We start from the raw sequence: 18,881 nt of genomic DNA, 5'->3' as shown, positions 1-18,881 counted from the left end.
TAGTCTATAAAAAATTATTTAAAAGAACATTTAATTATATATCGTATTTTCCTGGTCTGGAGCTATATGACTGGATCTCATAAACATTAAAGGTTTATGAGTGAAGGATAAATGAGATGAGGGTTAAAGCCAGTGGGATTTTAAACATTCACATTTCACAATGGAGCCTTAACAATGTGAGGATCCAGGAGCAGTGGCTCCTGAATAAACCTGAAGCCTAATTATTTATTGAAATTATTAACTGAAGCCAAGAGGCAAACCCAATAACCATGCATTCTGCCCCACTCAAGAGCAAAACAGAGGGAATCTTTAGTTCCCGTTTCCAATCACTTCCTCATAAAGAAACAAAAGGATTATTCTATATTCTGTTCTCTGCATCATTGCAACATCCGCCGTGATGAAAGAAGACAGTAGACTATAAGCACCAATAACTACTGCAGATAATTAAAATGTTAATTACGAAGAACCACCATTGTGTGTTATCGGGTTTTAAGATAACTGTGCTCTTGTATGCTGCACTAAGTTTTTAGGAAAGTTTTATTCATGACGTCTGTTCAGAAGCTTGCCCCTTTATTATTGGTTCTTTCTGGAGGAAGATGGGTAGGAGAATGTTGCTAGTCTCCCCCAGTAGTGAGGAGTGATGTGGTAGACAGTCCCAGGGAATGGAAAGTAGAAAGTCTCTGACCCTGCTTTTTTTCTGCCTCATCCCTCTACCTATTCACTAGGGAATCTCTCTCCCCACTGCATGCTGGGAGTGAGTGTTTTGCGGGACTTTTAAGGTTATTTTTACTCTTTTGTCCCCAATTAAACCTTTCATCTGAAGTAGGAACTCTAAGCCTAGCCTTACTAACTCTGATTTCTTTCTTTACATATCAACCTCTCAGTTTTATTTAATTCTTTGATAAGGCTGAGAGATGCTTATTAAGCAGAAAGAGACCTGTACACAGCCAAGCTTCTGTGTGGCGTCAATCTGTTACCAAAAGCTGTCTGGGGGTGACCAGCATAAAGCACGACAGAGTTCTGATTAGGACTTTTATCTAATACATAAAAATCCCCACATTGCTTTTCACAGTATACAGCTCACCTTTCTAGGTGAACATTCTTCATCTAGCAGTGACCTGGAAGAGGGATGGGTGACAGGTGTGAAGGATGGATTATTCAGGAAATCCAGAAGGGAAGATGAAATGACCTACCATAATTTCATGAATTAATATCCAAAAAATTAATGAAAATCCTCACATAGATAAAAAAAATCATTGAAGTACTCATGCTTATAAATTTGCCCTCTTGTCAAAATACTTGCTATTACTGAGCCCTTATTTCTAGGAAAACTTGAAAGGAAACCCCTTTGTATATTGTGGGCTGGATAATTAACTTGGTGGCTCTACACTTGACAAAATGAAGTAAAGAGTTACAGCAGAAGTTAGGATAAAGGTGGGCTGCTGAGAAGGGCGATTTGCATGAGAGGGATGAAGGTTCTAAAAACCTAAAGGGTTTGAGTCCTAGAACCAATGAGGCCCTGGGGTGGGGAATGCAGCATTCTCAAGCACTGGCCCTGCAGCCTCTGCACCTGGCTGGGTAGCTTGCAGCCCCTTCCTGCAAGTGAGGGCAGCTCAACCTATGCACCTTTGCCCAGAACTTACTTCAGCATGCATAGATCTCACCAAAGCCCTGGGTCCCATCTGCCACCCACCCTGTCCCTGCACCCAGAGGAAAAGATACAGGATCATAGCCATTCTCTTTGTCACCAATAACATAAGAGACATACCATGAAGGTTTTCTGTGAATCTCAAGATTTCTAAATTCTATACTTTTTTTCAAGGGCATTGATGGATTTCTGAGTATGTGTTGTCTTTTAGGCAACTATTAGTTTCAATTTCTTTGGGGCATAAAGTTGGACATTATACCTATATGTATGTGTATGTATTATCCTATATATATGTATTATATATGTATCTATTGCCCTATACATGTATCTTGTACATATATTGCCCTAAAGTGCCAGACACACATACACGTGTATAATATACATATGAGTCTTCCAATAACCACAGGCATTTCCCAGTAAAACCTGTCAATGCTGATAAGTTTTTCCTCCATGGTAAAGTGAGCCAATTCAAGCCAGATTAAAATATATACAAGTGCAGGTTTATTGGGAAGTTGCTCTTAGGCAGGTGAGTTGATTGGCCCCAAGGAAGGAGGCCAGGGAAGTCGCCATGGGAAGGGAGATAGAAAAGAGAAAGAAAGAGTGCTCACAGAGAAAAGGAAAGGAAGGGAAGGAGGAGGAAAAAGAGGAGGATGGGAGGAGGAGGAGGAGGAAGAGGAAGAAAAGGAGGAGGAGCAGGAAGAGGAGAAGGAGGAGGAAGAGGAGGAGGAAGAAGGAGGATGAGGAAGAAGAAGAGGAGGAGGAAGAAGAGGATGAGGAGAAAGAGGAGGAAGAGGAGGAGGAAGAAGGAGGATGAGGAGGAAGAGGAGGAGGAGGAGGAGGAAGAAGAGGAGGAGGAGGAAGAGGAGGAGGAGGAGGAAGAGGAGGAGGAGGAGGAAGAGGAGGACGAGGAGGAGGAGGAGGAGGAGGAGGAGGAGGAGGAGGAGGAGGAGGAGGAGGAGGAGGAGAGAACCCAAAATGTCTGGATATACAGCAAAGAGCTTCTGGGGAAGGGCAGCTCAGCCCCTGGGCTGGAAAGTTCAGGGTAGAGAGAACAATATGCTAGCCATGGCTTTTAATAGGTAGGGATTGAGGAATTCTGGGAGAACCTGAAAGCCAGGTCTACTTTGATATGTAAAATATGCACCTCAGCCCCTTGTCCCTGTGTCTGAAACCAAACATCATTACAAAATCCAGCTGAGGTATGAATCTAAATGTCATTTCTATTTCCTCTAAAATTGATGGGCGCCTGGAGCTGAATGGGGCACGGCTCAGTGGTACCTTGTTTCAGTTCTCAGCACTGACCCTGCAGCTCACAACCTTCTGTAACAGGAGACCTGACGTCCTCTTCTGCTTCTGGCCTCTACAGGAATTACATGCATGTGGTACACGGAAGCATACAGGTTTGTTCTCATTCTCTCTCTCTCTCTCTCTCTCTCTCTCTCTCTCTCTCTCTCTCTCTGTCTCTCTCTCTCTCTGTCTCTCTGTCTCTCTCTCTGTTTCTCTCTCTCTTGCTCACTCGCTCACTCATGTACACACTCACGTGTGCACACAAACACACATGCACACGTATATAAAAATAAATAAATCTTTCTGAAAAGATGCTTTGTGGTCATTCTCCTGGGAGGCAGTAGCTAATCAGTGAGAAATAAACCCAGGCCTGTGGACAATGCTCTTTCAGAATCTGTGTCTGTTAATCAGGGTTTTATCCTCTTTCCAGAGCCCAGCTTAGCTCAGGCTGCCCAAGCTGGTGGTTTTCTTGTTGCAGAAACATTCTTTTAGTAAGCCTGCAAATCCTTTATCCAGTTAGAGAGATCATAGGGTTCAAATGTCCATGGGGAGTACATTTAAGATTGAACTGAAAACCAGGTGCTAACAATGGCTTGCGCTCCATTGTGGCAGCTTTGGCTATCTTTGTTTTTGTTTTGTCTTTATGCTGGAGGAAACCCTGATCTCTGTCTCCATTGAAAAGCCATCCCAATTTTGATTAATAATAATACAGAAAGAGGAACATTCTATTGTTCGAAGTATGTGTTTCCAGTACTCAGTGTGGCCTCTATGGGACAATTATACCAGGAGTCAGCTATATTTGTTTGAGCTCATTTTCCTTGGCATCCTACTGATGAGAATATTTAATTTGCCATTTGGATTAGAAATTAGAAGCAGCCAGTCTTAGTTGCTTTTCTCACTGCCATGTTGAAATACCCAACAGAAGGCAACATAGGAGAGGAAGGGTCACGTTGCATCCACAGTCAGGAAGCACAGGGAGAACACTGGTGCTCGGCTCTCCTTCTTCTCGTTCAATACAGGAGCCCACCCGATGGACGGATGCCACCCACAGTTAGACTGGCTTCTCCCACTTCAGCTAACCCAATCTAGATAATCCCTCACAGACTTGCCAAGAAGTTTGTCTCCTCCAGAATTCCAAATCCTATCAAGCTGACAGTTGAGCTTAGCTACCACACAACTGGAGTAAGAATGTGTATCTGTGATAAGGAAAAATAGCTATTGATGGGATTGGATTTTGTTCCTGAAAATTATGAACTTCAATCCGACCTGTTGGTGTCAAACATGACAAGTGAAAAGGATGCAACGGACACACAGGACCCTCTGCCCTGATCTTGGACCATACTGAAGCCAGGTGTGCCAAGGGATACTTAGTGGAACAGTTAATGATCACTTAACAAATGCGTCTCCTTCCTTGTAGGCCTTCAAGACACAGTCATGACTCAGAGCCCCCAAATATTTCTTCAGTAGACTTCATTTATACAGTTTGATGCTGTATATATTCCTCCTCATCAATGCAGGTGGGGGAGGTAGACAACCTCCCTCAACACACACACACACACACACACACGCAATGTGGGTGAAGGGCCAGAAAATATGAATTCCAAAATTAAAAAAAAAATGCCCCCTATGTATCACTGGAGACACGAGTTCGGGGCATTCTGTAGTCTATGCTTTTGTTTGTTTGTTTTTCTGTGGTTGGATATTTTGTCTATATGTGTGTGTGATGCCCTTGGAGAGTAGAGGAGGGCATCAGACACCCAGAAACTGGAGTTAAAGATAGATGTTAGCTGCCATGAGGGTAGGTGCTGGCAACCAAATGTAGGTCCTCTGCAAGAACAGACAGCACTCTTCACTGCTGAGCCATCTTTCCAGCATCAATACGATACGTATTTTAGAAACTTTCATTCTCTGTAAAAGGAAAAATGAGGATGTGTATGAATGTATGTATGTATGTATGTATGTATGTAGATATGTGTATGTATGTCTATGTGTCAGCATGTGAACATATATGTGTATATGAGTGCATATGTATGAACATCCGTGTGTGTGTGTGTTTACACTCAAGTGCATGCATGCATTGAATATGCAGTATTTATCCTTTTGGCTATAAGAAGTCCTGGAAAGCTGAATATCATGTGTCCAACGCTCAGCTATGTTTATCCACAGTGATGTCAGAAGACCTTTCCTTCTGCCTTCATGCTTTCAGACTCTCAGGTACTCAGGTGAAAGTAGAATATTTCTTGGACTCAGCGAATTTCAAAAGTCCCCCGCCCCACATGTCCTCTGGGACTAGCTATAAATTTTAACTTATTGGGAGAACTACCAGCTCAATTATTTCCTGTAACAGGAAAATAAACACTTTTGCTGGGAACATAACTGCATCCGTGGGGGAAGTTCTGAGCCATCCACATTGTGAAGATACAGTAAGAAAACATGGGTCTGCCTTGGACAGTTGGCTCCTGAGCTTCCATTAGGCTACACTCGGCCCAAGACTTCTCAGCGTTCGCCATGTTGATGTTTAGTGCTAGATAATTCTCTTTCTACATATTTTTATTATTTTAGATTATGTGTAGGCTTGTGTTAGTGTATATGGGTACATGCGTGTTGCATTCAGGTGCCCTCAGATGTCAGAAATGTCTGATCCCTGAGTGCTGAAGCTATAGATGGTTGTGAATCATCTGATATGGGTTCTGGGATCTTAGCTCCTCTGGAAAAGCAGCAAGGGCTCAATACCGCTGAGCCTTCTTTCTAGGCTCTGGAGTCTTTGTGTATGAATATAGGGTGGGATCTGTCTGTTCTGAGTATTGTAAGACCCCTGAACTCCCAAAGATGCCAGCTCTCTCATCTCCTTCCCTTCCTTCTCCTTTCCAGTTTTGACAACTAAGACTACCTCATCTAAGGGGCTGAGGAGATGTCTAAAGGCTGGGGAGACATCTAAAGGGCTGGGGAGATCTCACTCCATAAAGTGCCTGTGGCACAGACAGGAAGACCTGAACCCCCTGCACCCCATGAGATCAAATTTGATGGTTCCTGATATGGGTGATGTGTTCAGCACAGGGCAGTCTCGGGAACTCATTGGCCAGTCAGCTAAACCAGTGAGCTTCAGGCTCGGGGAGAGAACAGTCTCATGAAGTAAGGTGGGTCGTGAATAATGAAGGACTTCTCCCCTCTGTGTGCGTACAGACATATGTGCATGTACACATGCACGCGCACATGCTCTTGTGCACATGGTTAAGAGCACAAACACACCAAGTCTCTAGATGTTGTCAAAGCGTTCCCCAGCAGCAAAAACCATCACCTGCCCGCAGAGAGCACTAGGTTAGACTATATTAAAGACAATGTGTCTGCTTTTGTAGTATACCTTTTAAAAAGTGCCTGCATGCAACATGTATGAATGCTGTATGGTCTGTTGTTCAAACCACTGGCAGGTTCACCACGTGCTGCCTGCATGGCATATTAGGTAAGTAGAGAAGAATGTGGCTTACTTTAGCCAGAGAGAGCATTTTGTCAACTGACTTTCATTTTCTACCAAGTGGACACCAAAGTCAAACTTGCCCAGGAAGTCCAGTCTCGGTTTCCTCTGATTGCTCAGATCAAATGGATGCTTAGGTTGCATTCCTTAGCTGTGCTTTCTAATGGACTGAGATAACACCACACCCCAAGAACTATGAACACGACTTAGCAAAGCCTAGAGAATACAGAACAAATAGCATTGGGACTTGCAGTCGGAGAGCTCAGCCTGTCACCACAGTATTGTAATACTTAAGGAAATTAGCCTCATGGTCTGTTGGCAATGTCTAATTTTTATCCCAGAATGCCATCGGGGATTTACAGGGATGCCTTATCATGGCTAACCTGGTACTACTTCTTCCTGATAATAATACATTTTTCCCTGTATAAGACACAGTTCCTTAACATCTAAGAGTGGTAAAACTATATATAAAACCTTCTTTTAACTGGAAAAAAATATTTTTTAGCTGCAAAGCAATTGGATCCAAGCTATAAATTATTTTTCAAACACAACACTAAATCATGGTATTTTAGGAAGACAACAATGCCCCTCTTAAAACATGCTTGTCAAAGAAGTGTGGACAGTGGACACTTGCTAATTGAGTAGGAAATAAATAGGTTACTTTGATTTCTTCTTCTACTTCTTTTTCTCCCTGTCCTCTCTTCTTCTCTCTCTTCCATCCTCTTTCCCCTCCCCCTTCCTCCTCTTCCCAGCTACATATGTAAGCAATCAGCTAAGCATTAGTGTGCAATAGAAACATACATCACCGAGAGGACTCCATTGTATTGCTGGCCTAACTCTGACAGGATCAGACCAGTTACCAAAAGGTTTAACTAATTAAATACTCCTGCAGGTTAAGCCAGGCTCCCTTTGCAAAGCTAATCTGAAATAAATGAAAAGGAACAAGGTACTGACCTGTGACCCAAAGCCTCTGTAGCCCAGGGTCTGTGTCTCTGTCCTGGCTGGAGGCACTCCTTCCTTCTGTCTCTCCTTCCTTGGAAGAAGTCATTGGCCAGGCTGTGTTAATTCCCACAGATGCACTAGCTGGATAACGATGCATGATTCCATACATTATTTTCTTTTTTTAATTATAGAAACATAAAGCTTACAGCTTAAAAGAGAAAAGCATCTGGAAACAGAAGATGGACCTTTGTCGGGGCAGGGGGGAGAAGCAGGGGAGTGAATGGGGAGAGAGGATTGAGGATGACCCTAGAGATGGACAGACAGGAGTGGGGGAGGGGGGAGTGAGGCAGCAGTGCATGCAGAGATCCAGTGTTGCAGTGGAACCCAGTCATTGGTACAGCTAATGTGACCGAATCATTATAATTTTTAAAAAAGAGACCCCCCTCCCCAACTTCAGAATCTTAATTGTGCTGCCAAGAAACCAGAGCTGAGAACACGTGAACAACTCCGGTTTCAGTCAGCACCACCACCAACTTAAACAAACATGGCCTCTGAGAGGAGTCCTTTTAGTTCATTCTGTGAGCTAAGATTCGGCAAATGTGTTTTGCTTGAAGAACGACTTTTCTGCTCCATCTCAACCAAACCTTCCATCCTCACCATGGAAACTGATGAGGATGGAAGAAGTGAAGTTGAAGGTTTGTTTGTTTCCCTTTCAACACTCAATTTTTCCACTTTTATAACATGGTAGCAAAACACAGTTGGGCCGTATTGCCTGTGGGACGCTCGGCCTAGGCCTCACCTCAGAGTGGTGCGTGTGGGACTGTCACGTTGATGGTAATTTGAAGCCTCACCTCACTAGGAAATCAAGTCTGAAGCTCTAAACCGGTTGCTCCTGGAGGTGGTGGGCCACGCCCCTCCCTCCCCTCCCCTCTCATTGGGGTGGGGGAGCTGTCTGGCTCTGGCGCCACATAAGGAATTAGGCTTTGGGTTGAACAGAGACCCGGAGGCTGTAAAGTTTATTTTAAGAACTTGTTGCCAGAGATCTAATAAATTGATTTGTAGCTTCAGGCAGGGCTTGCGTGAAATCTCGCCGCACCAGGTGCTGCTTTTGTAGGCTTTTCCTTTCCCCAGAGGTTGACTGAGGGTGTGGCTCTTCCTTAGCTCTGCTCCTTGTAAAAGCCAAGCCAGGGCATCTATGAAAATGTTTGTTTGCTTACATTTTTATTTCTATCGGAAGTAGGGAAGACGATAGAAAATTAATTTTAGGTTTTGAAAAGAGACAAAAGGAAGACCTCCTCAAAGTTAAACATATACACATGTATATATTAATACTTTTATATTTGCCATCTGAAATGCTTACATAGGTAAGCCTATTTAAAGGACCGCTAGAGCAGGCTCAGATTATCATCACGTAATGTATCTATCTTCAACAACTGTTTTATAATCCATTGAAACCACACCTTTCTGGGGGCTTGGTAACATAGCAAGCAAGGAGAAGTCGCCTACCATACATCCCTACTCTAAAATATCTGACGTCTGTATTTGTATTGTTCAAGCAACATAATTAGTTCTTTAACTTATTGTCTGGTCAGTAAACTTAAGTTTGCTTGCATGAGAAGAATTAAAATAACCAAGGAAGTTTCAAAGCTGCAAACGCCCCTGAAATTGTGGGTGAGAGTTCACCTTGCAATTACCTGTGTTTACTTTGCCCTTTGCCCCTTTCAGGTGCACATTCAGGTGGATGTGCACCGGAATTCCTCATCCTGGTGTGCATTCCAGCGGGGAAGGCTTCAGGTCCGCTCGGGAGGTGACACGTGACACAGCCCCTCGGGCTTGATTTACAAAGACTCTCAAACCCTAGAGCAGAAAACCGTAAACTGTGGCTCTCCTTTTCCGTTGATGCTGCAAGGGTGAAAATAAGCACCATTCCTTTTTAAGTCCTTGTTTGTTTGGGGGACTGAGGCTTGGGGGAAGGGGCTGTGTTTAGAGACTGGAAGGAACCCTGCAGGCTCAAACTTGAAGCTCCCACCCAGCTGTAGCCTGGTGGTTCCCTCTATGGAGGCAATTACCTCCCCACCTCCTCAGCTTTGAGCAGCCTCCAAATCCCTTCCTGAAATTAGAGACTCTGAACACTTTACTTGTGTTCTTCCTTTTCTTTTTATTTTCTTTTTCTTTCTTTCTTTCTTTCTTTCTTTCTTTCTTTCTTTCTTTCTTTCTTTCTTTTTTTTTTCAATTCCGTCTGCAATATTTACAAGTTCCCACTGCCCAAACCAGCGGCGCCTCCCTGTCCATTAGCTCCAGGGTTCTATGCAGACAGTAGATGGACACTCACTCAGACTGTGTTGTTTCTTCCCAGGGCATCAGTTTATGAATTCATGAATTTGAGCAGATTACTGTGCTAGCATGGTCCAAAATTCAACATTGACCTGAATGAACTGGTCAGATCAGAGGAAGTACAGAAAAGAATACTGGCCATCAGTATTAAATCGACCCTGACACAAACTGTACTCCTGCTAACATCATCCACAGAATGTAGAGATCCCTGACTTGTGAGGCTGCAGTCTGCTGAATTGGGTAAACTGGCCAAACTCAGTGCAGACCTGAGCACCCTGCAAGGGCCTGGTGAAGAACGTGGACCATTTGGAGGTTGTACTCAGCATGACTTAATAATGATCATGCTTATAATAATGCCATGGGTGCTGTTTGTCCGCCTTCAGCTGAAGACAGACAGCTGTGCAGGAGATGACATGAGCCACAGTGACATCAGAATCCCAGGGCTGGGATGCCCAGGGAGGAGGGTGTGTCCTATCCGTGAATACAGCAATTCCTGTCAGTTCATACGCCTGACCAGAAGCCATGGAGGGCTGTGATGAATTATTTCATTTCTCAAAAGAGGAACTTGCAGTTTGTACTGAACAAACAAGGTGATTTTCAATATTCACTGTATTCAGTTATAGCAAATTGCTGTGAATTCTAATCAGCAAAAACTGGGTGATTGTCCCTAGAAGAAATATAGGGCTGGGCTTTCTAAGTTCATTCCATCAGCCTATAGCTCTTTTTAGTTGTATTTCTGCCCAATGACACCTTATCTAATGAGAATTGGGTACCAGTATTGTGCACACACCCAAAGGATCATGACTTTGAGATGAGTAAAATTTTGCTGACACTCATACATTCTTTATAAAGTACATTATAGCTTTCTTGGGTTTGTCAATAATAGATAGCATTGTAGCACTGTGATCTGGGGACATTTTATACAATGAAGTCATCAGTGAAGATGTGCCACTAAACAGATTGTGAACTGGCCCATCCATAGATTGAGAGCTCTGAGAAGGTAGAGGATCTCATGGGGTGGGCGAAATATCCCAGCAGGCACAAGGCACACTCTATGGCTGCCAAGTCTGACAACCTCAGTGCCATCCCCAGAACCCACACTTTAATACTACCGTATTAAAGAACTGACTCCCAACTCTCACAAGCTCTCCTCTGGCCTCTACACTCAGACTGTTTTATTTGAACACACGGAATAAAAAAATAAAATATTTTCTAAGGAGAACAGAGTGTGAACTAAGCCATACTTAAGCTGCATTCAGCCCTGCTCCTGGATTTCTCATCTAGAAGCACCTTCCTCTCCATCATCCTGAATGTCTGAATACACCACCCTCAACTCAAGACCTGTTTAAGCTCTTCCTTTTGTTGTCTCTGTCCCTCTGGATAAAGTAATCCCTCCCCTGCATGCACCCCAGGGCAGCACCCCAAGGTCCCTGCACAACTGGAGTTGAAGGCCAACTCTTGGGATCCAAAGATCCAGGTTGGCTAATGTTCTGTACTGGGAAGTATTCAGTAGGCAGTAAAATTAGCCTTTACAAGTAAGGGCATCTCATTCTGCAACTTGACATTTTTTTCTATGAAGAGCCCAAGGCCAGTGCAAAGTTAAGAGATGAATCTTGTCACAAACATGACAGGGAAGTGCATGCTTTACATGAGCACAGCTGGAATCACCAACTCCCAGGAGCACAGCTGGAATCAGCACCTCCCGGAAGCACAGCCATTAATCACCAACTCCAGTCTTGGTGGTGACTGAACCCTATCTGTTTTTAAAGAACAAAATCTCTAAAATTCGGTTAAAAATAAAATTACACAACCATGCCTATAAACCAGATCGTGGTACCTCAATGTTTTCCAATGTAAATACTTGTTTCTAGTGAGCACTGTACTGTTGACCTACATCCCCAGGCCTTAAATATATATCTTCATTTTTGGGTTTCAAAGGTTAAATCCAGATTTGCTTTTATTTCATTATAGATGTACATTTGACTTCTAGAGAAATCTCCAGATGGCACTTTGTTCTTGGAAACTGAAATTTTCGTTAAAATAACATTTTTTCCCTTATGTCTAAGGATAGATTCCTTATTAAAGATAAATGTTTGGGCCACCACCCTCAACAGCACAAGTCAGGGTTGTGGCACACTGTGTTGTGGTTATTAAGTGTGCTTTGTCTTAAGAGAAATCAGGAAACCCATGTTTCTAGGGAGGAGTCATTAAAGATCTGGGATTCTTTGTTATTCTAAAATAACTACTGAGTTTGAACTGAACGGGGAAATTGCAGAAGCCTAAAGACAACTGGAAAAGTTCAAAGGGAGTCTTCTCATCTCCTCGGTCCAAATCTTAATAGCTTTGGTGTCAGGGCTCTGGGACGAAGCTTTCAGGAGTGTGGTTATCAGCTGTCAGGCACCTGTTGTGTAGATTTATGGCACAAGCCATGGGCCTTAATTTGTTTCCAGCTCCTCAGGCCTTGAGCTGGCAGGATCTACTTCAGAAAGGCAGCCAATCACGCGTATATATCATTTGTCCAGTTTCTAAGCTGGTTAACTTCATGCAAAATTTCACAATCCGTCGTGTAACCTTAGTCCCAGCATTGACACAGATTATTCACATTCACTGAGATTACCGGCATTTACATGCTAGATAATAAGCAAGGTCGATTCCCACTGGTAAAACACAGTTCAATTTTACAGGTCAGCAAAGCTTGGCTCCTTTAATCCTGGCATCTTCCTACACAATAAGTGACCGCCAAGACATTACAAGTTCTAAACCTAAGTGTGATTTGTGTGTTCAGAAGAGTCGGGTGGTATTTAAATTTAGGTTTTGCATATGTGACTCCATGTTACATTCCAGCTTTATAGTAAATTCCAAATTACTATGATAATTAACCTAGACCATCTCATTGTCTTTTTTTAAATGATTTTATTCTTATTTTTAATAATATTTTTGCATATATATATTTTTAAAGTTTTATTTATTTAATGTATATCTGCATCTACACCTGCATACCAGGAAGGGGCATAAGACTTCATTATGAGATGGTTGTGAGCCACTGTGTGCTTGCTGGGAATTGAACTCAGGACCTTTGGAAGGACAGCCAGGGCTCTTAACTGCTGAGCCATCTCTCCAGCACTAATGATTTTATTCTTATTCTCCGTGCATTAGTATCTTACCTGCAGGTATGTATCTCTGTCTGTGTGAGGATGTCAAATTCCCTGGAACTAAAGTTATAGACAGTTGTGAGCTGTCATGTGGGTCTTGGGAATTGAACTCAGATCCTCTGGAAGAGCAGTCAGTGCTCTTAACCACTGAACCATCTCTCCAACCTCTCTCATTGAGTCACAAAGCTCCTGATAGTGTTTCTGGTTTTCTTTTAATGAAATCTCAAAAAGTGCTGGGTGGACATGTGAGCATACTTATTTAACCATATGAAATTCAGAGCTATAGATAAACAAGTAATTTGGTACCTTTTCCAAAATGAAGGACATTTGAGATCTATCTTTTAAAACTATATTTTTAAATTAAAGGATTCAGGACTGAAAGTGATAGGTAACACTTATTTAGAAATTAATATGATCTGGTAAATGAGGCTCTTCTAACCAACACAAGAGAGTTCTTTTTAGTTTTTTGTTTGTTTTTCCTAACAATAAGCAAAATTAATTGCCTCCCCTTTAGATCAGGGGTTAGAGTGGGAAGAGACAGAAAATGATTAGATAAAAAAAATATTTAGAAAATGAGACTGTGTGGAAGGTATTGCAGAGTAAAACTTCACTCAGGGGTGAAACAGAGCCCTCTACCATCAAATATTCTTCAATGTATAGTATTTAGCAGACATCAATATTCCTTGGACTATTTCAGGAAAGAGGATCAAGCTGTACAACTCTACAAATATTGTCAAATTTGGAGAACTAGACATTGCCAAGGCGAGCAGAAAAGTGAGGGTTGTTGTACAGACAGTGCGGCATGGGACGCCTGCCCCCAATTATCAACCCTTAGATTCTTCAGGAAAGCCAACTCTACCATTCTGGGTCAGATTCAAAGCAAACTTTATTAAATATTAAATACTGACCGAGAGGTGGACTTTAGTCAGGACCATTTCCTGGAATTTCCCTCCCGAGAATGTCCCCGAGCCTGTGTCACAAGGGTTTAGAAGGACATCCGTACAGGACACCACACTTTCCCATGAGGCTTTGTTGTTTTCCAAGAACCACAACTCCCAGCACTCCTGGAAGATGCCTGGCTCCTGGGCAGGTGGTGCTTATGGGTTAACTTTGGGCATTGCACAAGTTCACACACACAACACTGAGCAGTTAGACATGGCTGGATGGCTGGATGGCACACGTTCATGCACACAACCAGGAGTTAGATATGGCTGGATGTTTCTCTATGCAGGTGATGTCGCACTGTGACATTCCAGTCTATGAACAGATGTGAACTGCTTAAGTCAGGTAGCTAGTGCTTCCGTCTCCTTTCCAGCTATTCATGAACTATGTACCAGGTTAGGTCAGGTTTTCTCTGCTGCAACAAAGAACCTGAGATAACCATCATGATAAGATCACAGCCTACTTTGGTTTATACAAACAAATGGCCCTCATCCTTTGTCCTTGTGGCATGGCAACAGATTATGGTGGTGTTTCTAATGCCCACATGGTTCCTTACAACCAGCTGTAACTCCAGTTCCATAAATATATGCATATTTATAAACAAAACACCTATACACATAAAATACTAAAATAAATACTAAAAAGATGACTGTTCAACTGTATTCATGAGACTGAGGTAAGAGTCTTGCAAAATTCCAAGTCGGCTGCTTTGCTCTATATAGACTGTGTCTCAAAATCCAGACTAACAAACGAACAAATAACAGACAAACTAGAAATGAACAAAAGGACAAAAATGTCCATAGCTTCAGCAACTTGAAGCATAAACTCCCCCGTGTGGACAGCGCAGTTTACATAGCTGTGCCCACAGCACACGTTGCTGCTTCCGCATCTCAATCTTAAATACTTCAGTAAGAGTTTCCTGTTGATTGATTATTGTGAGGCCCAACCATTTGGCGGTACTGGGGATTCACCGAGACATTGCACACACCAGGCAAAAATGCTACTGAGTTTTCCAGCTTCAGCCTTGTAGCTTCTGTGTAGTGGCTGAAAGGTTTTGTAGTGCTTTGGTGGAATACAATGGAGTAAGTCTTGAATGTTTTGGGTCTGGGGCAAGGATGGGAACTATTATAATCAATATTTCCTTACAAATCTATTTTGTCTTCTTTGGGAGCAAAACTCCCACAGAAGACTCACAGGGTCGGGTAATAAGACATCCTTTTGCTTCTTGCGTGCCTTGTGGAAGGACTTTTGGAGAGGCTAAGGTGCCGAGTGAAATGTCAAACAGTGAGAAGCAGTTCCTTCACAGTTTCAGCTGCCGGATCCATTGTGTTTGGTTCTCAGTGAGCTTAAAGTCTAGGTTTTTTTTTTTTTTTTTTTTTTTAATTCTAGATATTTCAGAGGAAACAGACCACATGCTTCTTTCCTGATTGTTTCTCCCTGTGTGGATTCTCACTCAGTCAACGGAGTCTTGACATTTCTCCCTCTCATATTTCTTTACTGTAGCTCTCTTTGTGTCAACTCAAAAGCAAGGAAGCTAGAATTCAAACTATGCCTTTAGCTGTGTTTGTTAGTTAGGCTCCCCACCCCCCCAACCACCCCTCGGTCTCTTTTCTAGAGAGACTTAAAAGGAATTAGTGATGCCTTTGTTTACGAACCTCATAGATCAAAGGAAGGTGAGGGATAGGTGTGGAGTGGTCAGCTGATAACACTCCTTTCATTTTCCCAACAGAATAGCTCTCACATTAGAGACCAGCACAAGGTTCATTTTCTCCCTGGAGGCAGACAGCTCCATTTTGGTGGGAAGGTGGGGGGAGAGGGGCAGCCAATGAAAAGGGATGTCTGTTTGCTCTCAGGGACTGGAGTGGAGTCTAGTGGGAAGGGGAGTGAAGAAAGAATATTTGTTTTTCTTTAAGTGGTTATAATTAAAGCCTTCCACCCAATTGCTCTGTGAACCAGAAAGAGGTATTTGTGAAGGTTTTTTGTGTGTGGTTTAAGAACATTGCAAACCTCTGTATAGAGAAGCCTGCTCTCCAGCGGCACCTCGTGGTGAATGTTTTCTTAATATATATTTTTATTACTTGAAAGTACGAACACAAGGTATTTTTAATCTTATTCATCCCCCTACTCTTCCTAGATCCACCCTGTCTCCTTGATCCAGCAGTATTCTTTTCAAAGTTGCGTAGTTTGTGGCTTTTTAAGGCCATTTATTCAAGAAAGCAGCAACGTAAGGTTTTCCACTGTTTGTTTTCCAGGTGGAAACAGGTTAACCAACCAGCATTTTCGGCTGAACTGGGCGTGGATCTCTTTTGAAAAGGAGTATTACTTGGTCAACGAAGATTCCAAGTTTCTAGATATTGTTCTTAAGCGCAGAGGCTACTTGGGAGAAACGTCATTTATAAGTAAGTTTAATTAGCATGTCACGTGTGTTTGCAGTTTTTCTCTAGTGATAAAACTAGTGATAAACTATAGCACAACGCTAGGTTACTGAATTTAAAATCTTAGTGAGATCTTGATATTTGATATTTGACTTTTAGCTATAAAGAGATCATATGAACAGATTTGTGTCAAGGTGCATAAGTGTGACCTTTTTCTGGTAAAAAAAATAATAATAATAAATTCACAAAATTGGAATTAATCACCAGTAAATTCAAAATAAAATCAAATGTCCCTAGGTTAGAATAAGCTGACATGCATCTAATTTATCCCCAGGGTATAAGTCATTTGAAACAGTGGTGTAAAATACATATGACAGCTACTTTAATAAATAAGCAAAATATATTCAGTGAGTTTTTAGGTATCAGAGTGTTAACTCACTGTGTACTGAGTCTGAAGGCCCTGTGGCTCACTGGAAATTCCTTCCTGACCAGTACATTACATGAAAGGTCTATTCTGTGGACTTTCTTTGTTAAAATGTTAAATGTTAAATCCTAGTCATTTTCTTCTGCCTTATTTAATAAAGCATCAACGGCAAATGATTAAAACCTTTCTTCAACTTCTATTCACGTCCACATTTTATTTCTTATAATCATAAACCAGGGAACGGTATGAAGCAGAAATATAGTTGATGCACGAGCCCCTTGATGACACGATGATGTCACTTTGAGAAACGCCCATTTAATGGGATCTGTATATGCAGAAGAGCTTTGTGGGGAAATGATGAAGCTAGGAACATACTGGCAAAAATAAAAGGGTTGTCCCTGAAATTACTACTTAGAAATTGCACTGGCCTGTCCACCCATGAACCTTAGGTCCCTATCAACAGAGGTTTCCCCACTAATCACACTGCTCTCCCCTGGCATGTTTGGACTCTAGATATTAATCATTTTTTTTTTTTACTTTAAAAATAGGGTTTTTACTGCCTGGTGGTTCATCCCTTTTCCAACACTCAGGAGGCAAAGGCAGGCAGATTTCTGTGAGTTGGAGGCTAGCCTGGGGTACACAGTGAAACCCTGTATGGAAAAACCAAAAAGAACATAAAATGTCTTGTTTTGTTAACTTTCGAAACACGGCCTGTCCACCTGCAGCCGGGGCAGCACCTCTCAGTTCTTCCTTAGCTGCCCCTGCACACTTTCCTTAGCTGCCCCTGCACGAGTTGCTGTTTGCGTTCTGTTTAACGTTCCGGAGTGCAGTAGATGTTCACAGCAACCTCCCGCTTGGGGACTTGGCCTCTCTGCCTGTGCTCTGCTCTCTGCAAGGGCCCACCTTTGCTCTCAGCAAGGGGTCAGTCCCAACTGTGCTTTGTGCCTGAAAACACAGAGAATAAATTGCACTGAAAACAAGCAAAAGTATCTCACCTCAACAAACACCAGTGATGTTTTTACCTATTTGCAACTTGTCCCCACATTGGCAAGTCTATGTGATTTGCGCTCTCGTTTCTTTCTATGGATGACATTGGGAAAGTTAACAGTTGAAAAATATTTTAAAAATTTTTAAGTTCTGAAAATTTTTCTCACTGCTGCTTTGGTTTGTTTTTGGGTTTTGGTTTTTTTTTTGTTTTGTTTTGTTTTGTTTGTTTGTTTTTTGTTTTTTGTTTTCAGCAGGATGCTAATGTGTTTTTCTAAGTTATTAGTTTGGACCAGCTATTGTTCCCTGTGCCTGTGACTATACTCACAATGCTCACAGGTGCTCCATAGCTCTCCTTGGTTCACCTCACACAGCTATTTAGTAAACCGGGGCAGAAGAAAATGAGAAAGACCCCGTGTGCCCACATCTGCCATTATCGAAGATGGTCCTGAAACAGAGGTCAAGTTGAATGCAAAACAGACTCACAGAGCCCTGCAATGAGGATGGCTCCTCCACACGGCCCGTGCTTCCACTGTGGACTCTGAGAAGGCAGCGTGGCCACACATAGGCTATCACTTGACTACAATTACTAAATCAAGAAGCACATAAAACTTGTAGCTACATATTCACAAAGATGACTCTTCATCTGGTATCCCTAAAGGAAATGCCCCTCAGGGAAAATGGCACTGCTGTGACTGAATGCCTGACAGATGTAACTTAAGGGAAGAAAGGATTGTCCTGGGTTGGGGTGATAGTGAATGGAAGGAGGGAGGGGCACCTCCAGCTGTGTCAGCAGGAGTAGGAGATGGGTGTTCACATTGGGGTTGACCAGGAAACAGAGAGAGCTAGGTCAGCCCTCTGCTGCTGCCCTCTCCCAACCCTCCAATGTGACTTCTAGTACCTTCATTTCCTCCACTCCCCTTAAGATCTCTTTCTTTTCTCCTCTCTCACTGTCCTTTACACTTTCACAGTTTACACACACATACACACACACACCTGCACACATACTCACACACATATATACCTGCACACACTCATACACACACATACACTCACAATAACATATACATGCATACACACACACACCTCTAGATTTCACTTTAAAGGATACCCATTTGCTGCTTTTCTGAGTCTTGACTACTTCACTCACTGTAATGATCTCCAGTTCTGTCCATCACATTGCCCTGTAAATGTCCTGATTCTTTTGTTCTTCATAGACGAATGTCTGTGAACCATCATTCCTTTCCTTGATCGTCTAAGTCGCCACCATTTCTTTGCAGCAGTAATTGGACATGCTTGTTTCTCTGTGGCTTATGATAAA

At 42.5% G+C, this 18,881-nt stretch overlaps 1 protein-coding gene across 2 annotated transcripts in view; it reads left to right on the top strand.

Annotated features, from left to right (window-relative positions):
- Window positions 1-18,881, top strand: part of Frem2 (FRAS1 related extracellular matrix 2) — a 131,827-nt gene that overhangs the window by 42,402 nt on the left and 70,544 nt on the right. For both annotated transcript variants that reach the window (XM_034500651.2, XM_076932361.1), the window contains exon 3: window positions 16,030-16,176. In XM_034500651.2, coding sequence (XP_034356542.1) covers window positions 16,030-16,176 — 147 coding nt within the window. The remainder of the gene's footprint in view (window positions 1-16,029; window positions 16,177-18,881) is intronic.

Source organism: Arvicanthis niloticus, chromosome 4 (genome assembly GCF_011762505.2).
Source record: "Arvicanthis niloticus isolate mArvNil1 chromosome 4, mArvNil1.pat.X, whole genome shotgun sequence".
NCBI lineage: Eukaryota > Metazoa > Chordata > Mammalia > Rodentia > Muridae > Arvicanthis > Arvicanthis niloticus.
This window is presented reverse-complemented; position numbering and strand designations above follow the sequence as displayed.